General features: G+C 34.5%; 2 protein-coding genes across 15 annotated transcripts; one reads left to right on the forward strand and one right to left on the reverse strand.

Annotated features, from left to right (window-relative positions):
• Positions 1-2,314: 2,314 nt before the first annotated feature.
• LOC123924787 (8-hydroxygeraniol oxidoreductase-like) lies at positions 2,315-5,678 on the forward strand. Its single transcript, XM_045977758.1, has 7 exons — positions 2,315-2,444; positions 2,836-2,978; positions 3,108-3,145; positions 3,255-3,657; positions 4,148-4,381; positions 4,621-4,779; positions 5,292-5,678. The coding sequence occupies exons 1-7, from the start codon at positions 2,411-2,413 to the stop codon at positions 5,400-5,402; spliced, it is 1,122 nt and encodes a 373-aa protein (XP_045833714.1). The 5' UTR covers positions 2,315-2,410; the 3' UTR covers positions 5,403-5,678.
• Positions 5,679-7,414: 1,736 nt separating this feature from the next.
• LOC123924542 lies at positions 7,415-16,316 on the reverse strand. 14 transcript variants are annotated; one of them, XM_045977485.1, is made up of 13 exons: positions 16,021-16,260; positions 15,645-15,728; positions 13,711-14,119; positions 13,226-13,551; positions 12,858-12,943; positions 12,659-12,756; positions 12,037-12,267; positions 11,428-11,880; positions 10,526-11,192; positions 10,193-10,423; positions 9,958-10,082; positions 9,022-9,440; positions 7,415-8,699 (listed from the first exon to the last, which is right to left on the reverse strand). In XM_045977485.1, exons 3-13 carry the CDS (start codon positions 14,078-14,080, stop codon positions 7,674-7,676), a joined length of 4,032 nt encoding a protein of 1,343 aa, XP_045833441.1. In that variant the 5' UTR covers positions 14,081-14,119; positions 15,645-15,728; positions 16,021-16,260; the 3' UTR covers positions 7,415-7,673. The 14 variants fall into 14 exon arrangements, with proteins under 14 accessions (XP_045833441.1, XP_045833440.1, XP_045833435.1 ...); XM_045977484.1 differs by having other exon boundaries at positions 15,645-15,738; positions 16,002-16,260; XM_045977479.1 differs by having other exon boundaries at positions 13,226-14,119; positions 16,021-16,316.
• Between the last annotated feature and the right edge of the window lie 229 nt (positions 16,317-16,545).

Genomic DNA, 16,545 nt, shown 5'->3' on the forward strand with positions numbered 1-16,545 from the left:
AGGAACACTTTGCGAAAAAAATTTGTTTTTTTATAAGAACTTTGACCAATTTTCAAATGTTTTAAATGTTTAATTTCACTTATGCTCTTATTTATTATGAGAGAGAATTTAAAAATACTCCATCCGGTCCTTATTATAAGAAACACTTTGATAAAATCACACAGACCAAGGAATGTAAATTTTCTCATTAATGATTCTAACATTTTATGTTATATTCCAAAACTAACATTTGACTAGCATGGGAAATAGGCCTCTCTAATTAATGCACTAATATTTTAATGAATTATTTGATTGTATTTAATAAGGGTACAAATGGAATTGTGTCAAAGTGTTTCTTATAAAAAAGACCAAATAAAAATTCCAAAGTGTTTCTTATAAAAAGGACCGGAGGGAGTAAGTAAGTTAGTTGAAAAAAGAGTAATTAAATAAGGGTATACATGAAATAAATTTAAATTTATAAGAGTATTAAATGAAAATAACTATGTAAATTAATGCAGTTTCTTAATATGTGTAATTTTTTCAATATGTTTCTTATAAAAAGTACCGGAGGGAATAATATTTAACCATCAATAAACACGAAAACTATAATCACACATATCCCAATACAATTTTTCTAATGCATCTTTAATTTCTATAGTTTATTAACTAATTGTCATTTTAGTTTCTCAATCTAACATTTCATGTTTCCAATCAACTTTTAATAAACACGCAATCTTTAATAACACAATGATTAATGCATCATTTTTCAATGTATTTTTAATTTCTAAATGTTTAATTTATTGTTAGGTTCTTTAAGTCCTTTAAATTTTTTAGGTAACAAATAGGCCTTTTAAGTTTTAAACTTGTTGCACGTTACAATTCTAGTTATCCTCTGTTACAATTTTTTTTTTTACATTGTTATCATTTTAGTTACCTTGTTGCACTATGGTTGTTAATGTTGACTTCCATCATGGTGGATATTTGGATGAAAAAGGCACACATGTTGGAGGAGACTAACCGGACGATAACAGTGAAACAAATTAGAAACTTAAAGAGATATTTGTTACCTTATTTAACTCTTTTAATTTTTAGGGAATAAAATTTGTTATATTTTTAGGTAAAAAAAATTGTTTTGCAAAAAATATATAGTCTAAGTTTATTATAACGTCATGTCGATTGTGATGTTCATTGTCCATTATGTGAAGATGAGGTAGAAGATGATGTACACGCTTTTTTCACCTGCGCTTCTGCTCAATCTAGTTGGCAAGCAGCTGGACTATCATCTGTCTTGGGTTCCGCAGCTTGTCAGCGAGGTAGTGCGGCGGATAGAATGTTTGCCTTGTGTCGGAATGAGGATTACGCTACTATAGGTAGAGTGGCTATGCTGTTATGGAGTATATGGCATAACCGGAATGATAAAATTTGGAACGATAATGTTAGAAGCCCAAATCAAGTTGGCCGGGCTGCGTTTGATCAGTGGAACGAGTGGATTGCCGTCCATAAATTGCGAAGTAACGATGATCATGATGTTCCGCTTGCCAGTACCATTCGGTGGGAAAAGCCTCGTATAGGATGGTTAAAGTGCAATGTAGATGCAGCATTTTTTGTCGGTGCAGGTAGGACCGCGATGGGTGCTTGTTTTCGTAATAATTCTGGTGAGTTTATGGCTGGAATCACGCAGTGGCAGCAACTGACCTTATCAACAGAGGAGGGTGAAGCATGGGCACTATTGCAAGCTATGAATGATGCTAAGAGTAGGGGTTTTGAAAGCGTCCAGTTTGAAAGTGACTCTCAAGTGTTGGTTGATGCTATTCGTACCAAACGACGAGGCAATTCAGAGTTTCTTTCAATCGTTAATGAAATTATTCTTGTTATGTTATCATGTGTGAACTTTGAAGTTAAGTTTATTAGGAGACAAGTGAATTCGGTTGCTCACACTTTAGCTAAGGCGGCCAATTCCTGGACTAGTTTCCATAGATTTGAGATTATTCCTTTATGTATTGAGCTTTTGATAATTAATGAAATGCAGTAAGTTTGTTTGGTTCAAAAAAAAAAGTTTATTATAACCGTTGAATATATCTGATTTATTTTTTGTATTTTAGTACATACAAACTTGCATTTTTTGCTTTGCAAAACATAGCCCAAGTTTAAATGCATTATTATTATTTTTCAATTTTAGGCTGGTGTTTGTGAAAGTTTGCTATAATGTTACGTACTATGACCGTTTTGTGAAAGTTTCCATAATGTTACGTACGTATGACCGTTGAATAGATTTGATATATTTTTTGTATTTTAGTAGTACATCCAATTCCACACTTGCATTTTTTGTGGCTATAAAAAGGAGTGCATGCACAAGTAGCATCCAAATCACACACTTCTTCACTTTTTTTGCAGCCCAAATTCACAATTCTTTGCATTCTTCTCATCTAAAATGTCAACAGCCAAACAGGTTATTACATGCAAAGGTACACATGATATGATTCATAAACTCAAGAGAGAAAACTATTGATCTTATTCATGCATCTAGTCTTCATTTTTTTCTTTTCTAATAGCCTACTGGCTAGACTCTACGCTATAAATATGTGGAGAATTCGAGATCCGAACCTCAGATCTTTTAAAAATGTCCTAAGTAGCTATCAACTGAGCTACTTTTACGGGACTAACTAGTCTTCACTTTTTTTGTGTGTTTCGATAGTCTAGTGGCTAGATTTAGAAGTGAAAAATTTGGGGTACAAAACTCGGCCCCTCTGATAGCATCTCTAGTAGCTATCAACTGAACTATTTAAGGGGACTACTAGCTAGCCTTCACATTATTCACACATTTATTTTAATTTATTTGTTTGCATTGGATTGTAGCTGCAGTATGTTGGGGGGCAGGAGAACCAGTGAAAGTGGAAGAGATACAAGTAGATCCACCAAAGGCAACAGAAGTGCGAGTTAAGATGTTGTGTTCTAGTGTCTGCCACACAGACATCTCAAGCCTTAAAGGATTCCCACATGTAATTAGACCGGCTCCTTACAATTCTATGCTGTAATTATTTTAAAGGATTAGCGACGCAGTTTGTTATACGCTTTTAAAAAAAAATCTCATACTTCCACTAATGATATTATTATTAAATATTTTGCAGAATCAATTTCCTCTAGCACTTGGACATGAAGGAATTGGGTAAAGCTTTCTTTTAATTATTACAAAATCAAGAGAATAAAACTTTTGTGTGGTGTGATCTATTATAATTTATTAATTATTAATCTTGTGTGTGTATTGAATTATGCAGTGTTGTTGAGAGTATTGGTGATGAAGTAACAAATCTAAAGGAAGGTGATTTTATACTTCCAACATACATAGGAGAATGTGGTGAATGTGAGAATTGTGTTTCAGGAAAAACCAATTTGTGTTTGACACATCCTGTGAGATTGACTGGTCTAATGCCAGATAACACTTCAAGGTTGTCTGTAAAAGGTCAAACACTATACCATGTTTTGAGTTGTGCTACATGGTCAGAGTATGTGGTTGTTGATATCAACTACCTTGTTAAAGTTGATCCAACCATTAATCTAGCATATGCTAGTTTCATTTCATGTGGATTTTCAACTGGTTATGGAGCTTCTTGGAAGGAAGCTGATATTCAAAAAGGTTCAACTGTTGCTGTTTTTGGTCTTGGTGCTGTTGGATTAGGGGTATGTATTTATCAACAAAATACAATTTTATTTCTAAATCCTTATGATTATTGTTGGATTAGTTGTTAAGTGTTATTTCTCATCCATGGACCCCCTCATTGATCTGGATCATGTGCATCCAGTGATTGTGTGCAGTCGTGCAATCATACGTTTTTTGACTATCTCATTTAGATCAGACGATTTAAAATTTAAAGACTGAAATTTTACTTTTTATAAAATCAAAATATACTTTTATCATGGACCGCCCTATCGAAATCGGACAATCTGAAACACATGATTGCACGCAGTCACTGAATGCATAGGATTCGAATCCCCCCTCGTAATTCAAAGTGGTATCAGAGCAGAGCTGATAGTTTGACTAAAGGTTGATCGACTCTATGTGTCAAAAGTCTTACCGATAATGATGTTCAGGCGACGGAAAAAAGGGGAGTAGTATTTATGTTAGTCTTTCGTCTTATTTGAAAGTTGAATTTTGATTTTTGTGGTGCAGGCTATAAGTGGGGCCAAGATGATGGGAGCAAGTGAGATAATTGGGGTTGACAAAAATGTGATGAAGAAAGAAATAGGAGAAGCTTTTGGAATGACCCACTTTATACATTCTAATGTTCCTAATAAATCTGCTTCAGATTTGGTTAATGAGTTTACTGGAAGGGGTGTAGATTATTGCATTGAGTGCACTGGAGTTGCACCTTTGCTTACTCAATCTTTGGAAGCCACAAAAGTGGTAATTTTACTACAACATTCATTATCTCTGGAAATAGTTGAAAAATGCTGCGAGAAATGTGAAAAACGTTGTATAAGATAATAGACGACGCTTTTGAAGGAGTATTGTCTATTGTCCAAGACAACGTTTTTTCTCGCTCTCTGGGCACCCTTTTCGTATTTTATCCTAATATTCTTTTGATTAAATTTTGTGCTCCTAAATTTTGCTCTAAGTATATAGTATAATATTTTTGTATACAGGGAACAGGTAAAGCAATTGCAGTTGGTATGGGAGTAGAACTTGTTGTACCATTTGGACTTCTTGGCATTCAGTTTGGTAGAACCTTAAAAGGTTCTGTTCTTGGAGGTATAAAAACCAAAACAGATATTGCCACCATAGTCAACAAATGTCAAAAAGAGGTAATATTATCTAGATATTAAATTATGTACTCTATTCATCTTATATTTAATGTATTTGGTTATGCAATGATAAAAATTGATTTTGTAAAATTGATTTTAGGTAAATAGGAGTTGAATGTGAAGTGGTTTATATTTGAATATATTTAGGTAAAATTGAGTTGAACAAAAAATTTGAGTATAAAAATTATGGTTGGACTAGACTTTACTTATCTTTCGGCTAAATTCCAGATTATCAGAGTTTCCTTCCTATGAAAACCTATTGTTAAGAAGGAAAAAAACAACATTTAATAGATAAAGGTATAGGAAAAAAGTAATTAATATATCTTCACATTGGGAATTAACAGTTAATTTATGTATGATTAGTAAATATTTCAAAAAAAAATATGCTTAATTTACAAAGAAGAGAGTTAAGTTGTAGATATACTACATTTTCTTGGTTTTTGTTGCTTACATTTTAATCTTGAAGTGTTTATGCATGGTCTAATGATGTTGGATTATTTTCCATTTTACAGGAATTCCCTCTTCAAGAACTTTACACCCATGAGGTCCCTTTGGTAGATATAGGCAAAGCATTTGAGTTATTGAAAGAACCAAATTGTGTGAAAGTTGTTATCAAGATGTGATATCAATTCCAGGAAATGTTACAAGCTAAGACCAAATTTCAATAAACATTGTGAAGATTCAAGTGTAAATCCACATGAATCTGCACAGCAAATAATAGAGTTGTTATTTCTGCTTTTTGAACATTAGAAATTAATCTATGGATAATAATTTTTTACATAATATATATTGTTTCTATCAATGCATAATATATAGTGAGAATGATTTTGTTATGTGAAAGCAAAAGGGACACTTGTGCTCTCATTTACATCAAAATAAATGGCGGAGATTAAAAGGTACTTTTAAGTAAATCACGTGTCTTGTTTCACATTCTATTTTGAAAAATGTTTTGTAGATATTCAATAATTCAAACACATCATCAACAGTTTAAGAGAAAAATAAATAGAGTGGTGTGATAGGTTGGTGATGTAATACGAAAAGACATAAATAAAATAAAGCGTTGAACAATCGCATGTTTCCCCAATTGTTTTCTTATGGAGGACTAAGATTGTCTAGACCCTACGTTGTTTGATAATTATAAATGGATTCACTTTTGTGTAACTTACGGCCTACGAAACATAAACACCAAACACAACACTGACATGGACACGTTGACACTCGTAAAAGTTTGAAAAATAGAATGTAATCATGCGTCAGTTTTGTGGTCTCCATCAAGAGTGTCGATGATACATAGCTTACAGCTACAAAATTGCAAATCATAGAAGGCAACAACTTTTGTGTAATCTTAATCTTAATAAGGATTTATTCCAAAGAACAACTCTGCATAGGAGTATGTTTTAATCCATGCAAACAAACCTAGAAGGGTAGTGCATTGTAAATGGGTAATTGAGATTAGATAATTGCTCCATTGAAGGGATAATAAAGTGGCAAATTTATAACAAAAATTTGTCAATATATATGGAAGTAATGTTATTGTTCCTAATTGGATGAGCTCCAAGGAAGATTATACTGGCAAAGACACTCCAATAGTTATTTGAACAAGATGAACCAGCAAAGGAATATTAGCAAAATATCACAAATATTAAGTAAAAGCAAGATATTAAATTTGGAGAGTTGAGGATTACCATGATAAGAGTCTGAATGAAGTTATGAACCTTGCAAATATGTACGTGTACCTATCTGTTTATTGATAAAGATAAAGTTTGTTGCAAAAAAAAGATAAAGTTTGTTGCAAGTTATTTGAATTGTGATGAGGGAACCTCTGGAATGTGTACTTTTTGGATAAGGTCTAACCCAAACATGGTTCTCTTAAACCATAGACTTAGCTTGAGTTGAAACTAGTATTTGTTAAAAATAAAACAAAAAATATCATGTCTTGTAAATACAACTTATATGGTAAAACAAAAGGATACAATTTGATATGCTGAAAGGTAGATTCGAATTGCAATCCTCTGTTTCTCCACACTTAATGGATGAGTTTCGCCACTAAACTCTTTCAAACTTTAAAAAAGAAAAAAAATAAAATAACGGGGAGCAGTAAATAGTGGTCCCGTCGAGTTTCACAAGCTCAGTTATGAATGGCTTGGGGAACCCTTGTTCTTTTGCAACTTGGGATTTTACAAATCCTTTTGCAAGGAACTATATCATATCCTTGTCTTCCGGATAAAAACATGATTGTTTTGGTTTGGTTAAGGAGATTCACTATTCAAGGTTGAGTCCAAAACAGATGGGGAGGAGGAGTTGAAAACTGTAATTGTTGAGGACCAACAAATAGTTAAGTGCTCATTAACTATAACAATGGAAAAGATGGATGATAAAACCAGGAACAAAGGAAACCATGTTGGAAATTCCGCCATCATTGCGGTCCGCCCCCATCCGCCTAATTGCGGCATTTGGGTTGCCTTCATTGCAGCCTCCAACACCTTCATTGTGTTGGGTGTGAAGGGGTGGATTTAGTCCCACATTGCTAAGAGATATGGCCTGTGTAACGTTTATATAGCTTGGGCAACCCTCACCTTACAAGCCGGTTTTGTAAGGATGAGTTAGGCCCAATACTTATTTCTAAGACATGTCATAAAAGAAATCATCCGCAAGTTCCTAGTAATTTCGGAGATTATATCGGCATGAAGTTCTCTCTATTTACAAACAGCCATACCTATGCATTCTTAAACCAAAATGATTCTACTATTACAAAAGCTTGTATATTTTAACAAAGGGTAAAATCACTTATTGACTCTTGTTGAGCACATGGACAGGTGTACTACATATGATGTGCTGTATCTTTACCGAAAGGATCTCGAACAGGTGAATGTACATGAGAAATACCAGCATACTTATTTGTCAGTGAATCTCCCAAAAAGGAGCAATGAAGAATTCATGTGATGCTCATCTTTTGAAGCAGGTATTGTGGTTTCCTTGTTTGAAGATGGGAAAGATAGAGACAGGGAAAGAGATGCAGCAAGACTGTCATCATCCTCTTGCTCAGCTTCCAAACAATCTGGAGTCTTTTCCTGGTTATTTTTCTTGTCAGCTTGCCCAGCAAGGAAAGGAAGTGTACCGTTCTTTGACTGTTTAATTTCACCCCCCAAAGCAAGCTCGAGACTCGGTATCCCAACTTCAAATTGCTCACGGCACTCATGAGACCCTTTCATTGACATGCTATTCAGCACCAATCGCGAGTCAGTTGTATTGTGTCTATCAATAGGGAAGAAGGTTTTTTCCATCGTTCCGAGGTCCTCATGGATGATTTTCTCATCACAAGATTCTTTGCATCCTTTGTCTTCAACTGAAGAAGAGGAACCAAAATCATTTACAAGTGATGTAGAACTTCCAGTAAGAGAATCCCTAGCTACAAAATTGTGACACCCATAGACTCCACTGAAACCTGACTGCAGCTTGCTAGAACTGTCTGTATCTTCCAACTTTCGATTCATCTTAGTCCGAGGCATTTCCTGACAACTAGCTGCAGGAGCCTCCATAACTGTGTTAGAATGGTCTATATGCGCAACTTTTATATCATTAGGCAGCTGACAGTTGACTGCTTCTAGGGCCAGATCTCCCTGAAATGTTGCTTCCACATTAATATTGAGATCATCTTCTCTCTCTTTCCTTTTAGGCCTTCGTTGATTTTCATCATTGTTTGTTCTCTCTGAAATTTTATCTTTCAGGGTGCTGTTTGCAGTGAGTATCTCTTGATTGTCAAGAAAAGGAATCCTTGAAGACAGGGAGTTCTCTTGTTTGACAGAAATACCATAATCAGGTTTTGTTTCCACAATCATAGCCCTTACAATTGTTCCCGCCTCTTCAGGAGATTTAGACTCTCTGTGCAGTCCATGCTCTGACAAACTACCTTTCTCTTTCTGCACAAAGCAAGAACAGCATTCTTAACAATGAGATGATAAGTCAGCATGGTGTATCATACCAGCATTACCTTATTATACTAATATTTAATATTCCCTTAGAATTATAGATATAATCACCCAAGTATTTGTAAATTTATATAATTAACAACTTATCATCATTGTAAGAGTCAGACCAATTAAATAGCATTTCTAATTTGAAGTTATCACAGGAGATGAGGATCAGATCACAACATTGACAGCATGGAAGCAGATTTATATCAATTAAGGAACAGCAACACTTTGTCTACCAAACTACACACGTAAGGATAAAAGGCATTACCAGGGACGAATCAATGGTATTCATTTCTCGACATGGTTGTATAACGTTTGTTGAAATCCTTGACGAAGACTTGGTGTTGTTGATTCTACTATCTTGCCTATCAAAGTTTACTTGTGAACCCAAATGTGTCTGGTCAACAATAGTATCTTTTATATCAAAATCCTTACTTAGCATAATATGACCTTGGTCAATGGAAGTGGCTGGAAGTTCACTGCAATCTTTACCACAAGCTATTGATTCTTCATTGATGCGCACTGGTGAACAGCGAGTATCAGACAAGGTCATGACAGCAGTCGGAAAATCCTTCTCAATTGGCACCGCCACGTTCAAACTTGGTAAAACAATATTTTTTACAGAATCTGAATGATTAACCCTCCTCCCTTTAAATATTCCCCATAAGAAAAATAACATATTCCAACCTGCACAAACAGATAGGATTCAAGCAATTAATTTTTGTGGTAAAAAACGTCAAGTAGATGTATGTACATTTACAATTTTGCTCAGGCAAACTGTTGAAGTAACACATCCATCTTTGATCAGAAGGAAGAAAAGATGTTGACTAAAACACAATGAATAACATGAACCAACTTATTAGATACAACATATTCTAAACAATACACTATCATTCTTTATGGCATTCGGCATTCGATTCATGCATGTCATCAGAATTATAAATCCATCCACGAATCAAAATGAATGGGCATCAGCAACCAGGATCAAGTACGACCAACCAGGTTCTTCCAAATATAGCCATCCTTTATAACAACCAAAAATCTAATATGCACTACATAACAAAATCAGATATGAACTAGACTCCTGCAGAACTTGAAGACTAATGCAGGAATAAATCTTAAACACCAAACCCAGAAGCATTCTCATTCACAAGTTGGCTGCTATCAAGCATTGTTTAGCAAGAGTCCATAATAGATTTCTTACGCTGTGAATTTTCAGGAAGCTGATTGGAAGCAAATATGAGAAGTTCGACACCATCAATAAACCCTTTGAGTGCTAAATCATGCCTAATCATGTGATCCAATAGACTCTTGTAGTGTCTCTCATAACTGTATTTGAATATCAATAACTAAATAAGTTATTAAAAAAAAAAAAGTATCTTTTGTACTTGAAAGCATACTGTCAAGTTTCAACAAAAGAATGATATTCATATTCTTGCCTTTCAATGTCTTTGGCAAAGAAGTAAAGAGCAATATTATCTTCTTTAGCACCGCATTGACGAAAATGTGAAGGCCATGTGCTCAAGCGAGAAACTTCATGCAGGGAAATTTCGGGTAAAATCTTGTTCACAACATCAAGAACCTTTGGGGAAGCGCATGAGGATAAATGTGCTTGAATTCCGGTATAAAGGTTGGGAGACTTTCCACTTCTACTCACTTCAAAGACACCCCTGCATAAACAAAACTTTAAAACTTGATAGAAAAAAATGGCTAATAATACAGCAAGAACAATTCAAAATGGAGGGAAAACTAGTTTGTCATTTGCTACATACTGCCAGATGTATTTGTACTCTGGAACGGCTGACATCTCTGAAGTAACACTTGAGATCGCCAAAACATGATTAGGCAAGTCTCTCACTGCGGGCTTTTCAGAAGGACTAATAGAATCCGAATTCTTCAGTTGAGAGCACAAATCAGTTTTAATGTGATTCAAATCATTGACAGACAAACATTTGGACGTTTCAAATGTAGAATTCTGCCTTTCATGCTTCACATTGGTTTCTTCAACAGAAATACTTTTTTTCAGTGTGTTATAAGCAGAGACCTCCACTTGGTCTTGAGAGCTGACTTTACATTTCAAGACTGTGTCTGATGTAGCAGACTGATCATGTAGATATTTCTTCTTGTGTATTTCAGGCCTTTTAAGCATAGCTGCCTGGAGTGCAGCTTTCAATCTACTACCTTTATGCAACTCTTTTGAACTACTTGTGGAAGTAACCAATCTGTCAGCACCAAATTCATGTGTTCCACCAACTGTGCAACATTCTGTAGCATGGCCATGATCTTTACATTTATGACAGAACGGAGGTGTTGAAGCACTAGTACCTGACCTCATACGATGAGTATAACTATCTTTTGTTTTGTCAACCTGATTTGCTGTTTCTCGTAATCGAGGCAGCCCATCCTGTTGAGTTTCATACACACTGGTTGACGTTCTCCCTGCACAGTTCAAAGAATAACTAAATAAGAAATCATCTTTGCAGCTAACATCGTCTGCTTAATTCTAAGCACAATATCCATCAACAACATGCTCCTACAGAAACTAAAACAAAAGAAAATTTGGTAGATAATGCCATTACTACGCTGAAACTAAAATATCAAGAACAGCTAACTGAACCATTAAATAAAGGTAGTACTATAAACTGTAATTATACACTTCCAAATGAGTTCATACCTGAAATAGCTTGAGGTTCTGGGATTTTGTTGTTTATTTTATTCACAGGCTTTGATAATGAACTTGATTTTCCAACATGGTTAACTTTAAACTCCTGATCATGCTTAGATGTGGAAATGACAGAACTAGCCATTGTGGAACAGACTACAGGCCGATCAATCTTAGACAGAGATTTCCTGTCAAAAACAGCTGATTCTTTTGCAAGGCTTGATCCTTTCAAATCCTGAGAAGTTCCAGACTTGGAAGAAAGCATTTTAACTTTTGATACAGTAGCACGACCCAAATTTGACGATTTGAATGACATTGATTTTCTTACTGTCCCACCAGGTATCTCCATGTTCTTAGAAACATGTTCACCACCACCCACTTTCTGCTTTTGACGAACATCATCATCAAGTTTGCCTCTTGATTTGGAATTGAAGTTGTTGAATGAACTACACTTCAACAATGAACCTTTTCATAAGATAAAAAAAATCACGATTTAAATAAATGGAACTGAAAAATATCGGGACATGATATATTTTCCAGGGAATTCAAAAAAGCTTAAAAGGGAAGAAAAAAAATTGAAAGTTGTAATGAAGCATAGCAGATGTAAAACATGTTACATACCCATTCTCCTTGAAGTTTGACCAGGTTTCACCATTCCATTGTCTAAGTTCTTGAATGAAGACTCTCGTGACAGTGGAACTAATCTCCTAGGGCTTGATGCCTTCGGTGATCCTGTGCTTGATTCGAGGGCTCGCCTCTTTGCTACTTCAGCTACTTCCATGATTTCAGAAGACCTTTTGCCAGATATTTGAGAACTGGAACCAACTTTATGACTATTTTTTCCTTCAACATCTAAAAACAATATTAAATTTCAAAAATATGTCAGCACACAACCATAGATATGGCTAATTTTCATACTTATGTTCCCCTTAACACGGTGCAAATTCAGTTCCAGAATAAAATTATTATGTACTACAGAAAGAATACAGGGTGCAGAACTAAGACCCAGTAACTTCTTAATACTATTTACATCAATAATTAAACTTTTGTCTCACTAGGTGGGGTTGGCTACACTTCGACCGATTTTTAAAATGAAAAATACAGTATAGGCGCAACTAGAAACTTGGTATGAGGTGGGGCAATGGACAAACACGGTGTGGAGGGATCAATCATATATAAGACAAGTAAGTAGATCATATAAATTTATTTTTCTCTGCCCCTGCATTTACAAATCCATGCTTACCCAATCTTTGATTGGCAGCAGTCTCCTCAGCACATTGGCATTCCTCACATAACCAGTCCCCTTTAGGAAACTCTTGAGGCTTTTCCCGCATGCAGTATCTGATTCGAAGATATAATAATGTCAGACTCATTTCAGGGAAAATACAATGCAACAATGATAGACACTAATAAAAAACAAAATGAAAGGTTCTTATGCATACGTGTGCTCTGCACCATCAATGCACCTACTACATATGGCAAGGTCTTTCTCCTGACCAGCATCTCCACAGATGTCACATACTTTTACCTGTTTCTCATTCAATGAAACAAAATAACATTACCTCAGTAAGCAACGTCATAGAAGTTCTCAAAAGAAAATTCAATGTAAAGCGAATGTGAAGGGAGTGGATGCAGAACATTTATAACTTAGTTGATTGCTTGATATTACTCAAATCTCAAAATCATCGAGTATACAAGTGTATATCTATCATCATCCAATTCCAAGCCATCACATTCCACTCTCCCATTTCATCTTCGACAAGTTTTTTGGTGAAAAAGAAACTCGCATAATGAAAGAAAAGGTACTTACATCATGCTCAATAACATCTGATTCATCACTCTCATCTTCTGGTTGAGGTACAGATATCCCAAGCGAGTTAACCCGTTCCACAACCTTCTCATGCAGTCCATCATGGGCTGAACGTTTATGTTCCCCATCTTCAGCAACACTAACATCATTGTCAGCATCAGCTTCTGACTTTGGATACATTTTTTGTGACACTTTGGCTGTATCACTAAGAAGTTCATCCTTATATGGAAGAGATTTTTCACCAGAAACAATAATAGGTTCTCTCTCTTTGGTCAATGATGAATCAACATTTTCTATACCGCATTCTGACAATTTTTCTGGAACATCTGCATATTTAGAGAGAATCTCAGATGAACCAGATATATCAACAGATTGCGCATTTCGAGACTCTTGTTCCCCAAACAGACTAACTGAAGCCGAACTAGAAGATATATTTATTTTGTCTGAATTTATTTGATTACCACAACTCACTAAATTAGTATTACCGGGTCTATTGATACAATTAATGTTATCATCAAGACCTTCTAAACACTTAGAATCCTGACACTTTTCTGAAAAGGCCTGTTTAGTCTTGGTATTTTCAGATAAAGAATCATGACTGGAGAAAATACTGGGCATGTTACTGGTTTCACTGCCAGAATGCTTCAATCTTTCACAAGTTCTGCTCCTAACATAAGATTCATCACCCTCGTCTGTCGAATAACGTTTGTCCTCCACTAAGCGACAGTTTTCATCAGAGTATTCTTCAGCCTTCGACCCCATAATAGCTTGATTAAGATGCATGCAAGATGAACAAGGAGCTGAGCACACGTTACAAGTCCCTGATTCAAGTCTCATATCAGCGTTTTGAATCATAAATTGTTTCACAAACTTCTTTGCAGATTCAGGTGATCCCTAACATAAACAAAGTGTAAGTTAAAACTTCTTTATTTCTATATTGGGTGCATGTTTGGCCAGAAATGGTTTTCCCAGATACATTGAAATCCTCTTTATGGTTTTGAATAGAGTGTGATCCCATGATTTATATTTTATGTCAATAAACTATCATCCCTACCATTCTTATAAAACAGAGTAATTGTTTAGGCATGTGTATGTCACCATATGTATTATTTAAGGGGATTCTTTCTCATACATGCTGAGATTGGAGCATTGTCTTGAGCTAACGGCAGCTTGGCCTTCTTTTTGTTTGATTTTTACTTGAAATGCATAGTTTAGGAGGAATTGTATACATGTAATTTTCTATTAATAAACTGTTAACGGATGGAATAGTGAAGCCTATAACTAACATGAACACTAGTCCTGCCACAATGACCATTGCATGGATCGACCCCTTTCCATGTGGTCGGTGTGAATAGAAAGTGATGAGTACATAAAAGGATAATTTCTGAGCTCAATAAAGACAAGTTTGTGACATTTTACAAATATTAACAGCAATTATAACATATGAGACATGATCAAATGGCACCAATGTCAAACTTTAACACATTCTGCATAATAACTTTATGTGGAATATAAAATAATGCAACTGGGAAATCATGCTATATTATCGAATATCATTCAGGTTATGTATATCAAAATTTAAAATTACAAATTTTATGTCAAAAAAAAGTAGTGCGATGAAGTATCAATTAATTTTATGTATGCAATTTTCTAAGCTACTTTATAAGAACTTTGATTTCATTGATTGGATTGATTAATTTCATATTTTACAAAAAATTATAAGCGGTTTAAGTGTCAAATTTTGATCTTGTCCCATGTCGAATTGAATAAATGAGAGTTTATTTTCACTCTCTTCAACAACCAACAGAAATAAAACACTACTCCTTAAGTTTGCATTAGGAAGAGATGGTTAATGCATAAAAATGTTCTCAAACATCTTTATTTACATCTACTTATAGCTCAACTGTTAGTAGTAGGTCCCTAATTCCCAACCTTAAATTAAAATCCTGCCTCTGATCCTTATTATAATGAAAAATTCACTTTTTAGGTTTATTGAATAACTGATATATCTGACATATGTTATAGATTAGATACATCAGTTATTCAATGAAGGTCTAGTGAATAACTGATACATCTGACCTATATTACAGACTAGATAAATCGGTTATTCAATGAACCTAAAAAGTGAATTTTTTCTAATAATAAGGACCGGAGGAAGTAATGCACTGCTCTACTTCTTAGGAGAGGGATAGCACAATCAGTAATAGGACAACAGCAAGCACATAGAAAATACCGAATCTACTAATTATGAACAGAAATGCCTAAAAAGTAAAAACATAACAATTTCCCGATCAAACTCGTAATTCAATTCACCAAACTTATAAAGTTATAAGACAATGTGATCCAACTTAGATTGCATTTTCACATCAATGCATCAACACCGAAAATAAGATAAGATAAAAGATAGATTCTGAGTTACCCTTTTATCATCTCACCACCTTCTTTGAACATAATTATTACTCAAACTTGAAATCCTTGCAGCACACAGATATCCCTCTCAAAACTGAAATCATCTAGAAAGAAAATCAAAATCACATTAGCAAATATCATCTCAACGCTTGCAAAAACATCAAAGTAATAATCCAAATAAAAAAAATTTAAAAATTCTAAAAATCCTAAATTTCACTCAACTGAAAAAAAAAATCAAACCCTAACACACATTGAATTACTGGCTCGCCAACTTCCCCAATATTCTAGGATCAATGCAACAAAAAAATAAAATTGATGATGAAAAATTGATGATTAATTCCGAAATTAATGAGAAAAAAACCCTAACTGCAAATGAATTGACATGCCTCTTAATTCCTTCGCGTTGAGGCAGCAATCAAAGGGGAAAGTGAAGAAGATATGGAAATTGAAATCCTTTTGCAATAAATTAGTTTTTTTTTTTTTATGGTTGCGAGAAAATTTAAATATCTGAAATGGGTTTTTCTTTTCTCATGAGAATTTCATTTTGCAAACCTCTCTGGCTATCTCTCATATAAATTTTATTTTCTTCTGCACAAAATTTTTGCTTTTACTCACGAGATTTTTTCTACATGCTAGAAAAAAATAGTCAAAGTTAATAAATGTAAGTAAATGGAATAAAAACAGAACAATTTAATTTCAACTTTCCCCATTTTCTGTTAAAAAAAATTTATTTTCCTTTTAAAAAAACAAACACTTAAAAAAAAAATAGGTATCATCTGCGCGCAACTCTCCGTAATTTATCGAGTTTTGTGGGGCTTAAATAGAAGACAAACTCGAACCTAGAACCTTGATTAAGTAATAAGAGACTTGTATCATTTGATCTAACTGCTCTTGCGTCAATTTTAAACAAA

Source organism: Trifolium pratense, linkage group LG4, assembly GCF_020283565.1.
Source record: "Trifolium pratense cultivar HEN17-A07 linkage group LG4, ARS_RC_1.1, whole genome shotgun sequence".
Lineage (NCBI taxonomy): Eukaryota > Viridiplantae > Streptophyta > Magnoliopsida > Fabales > Fabaceae > Trifolium > Trifolium pratense.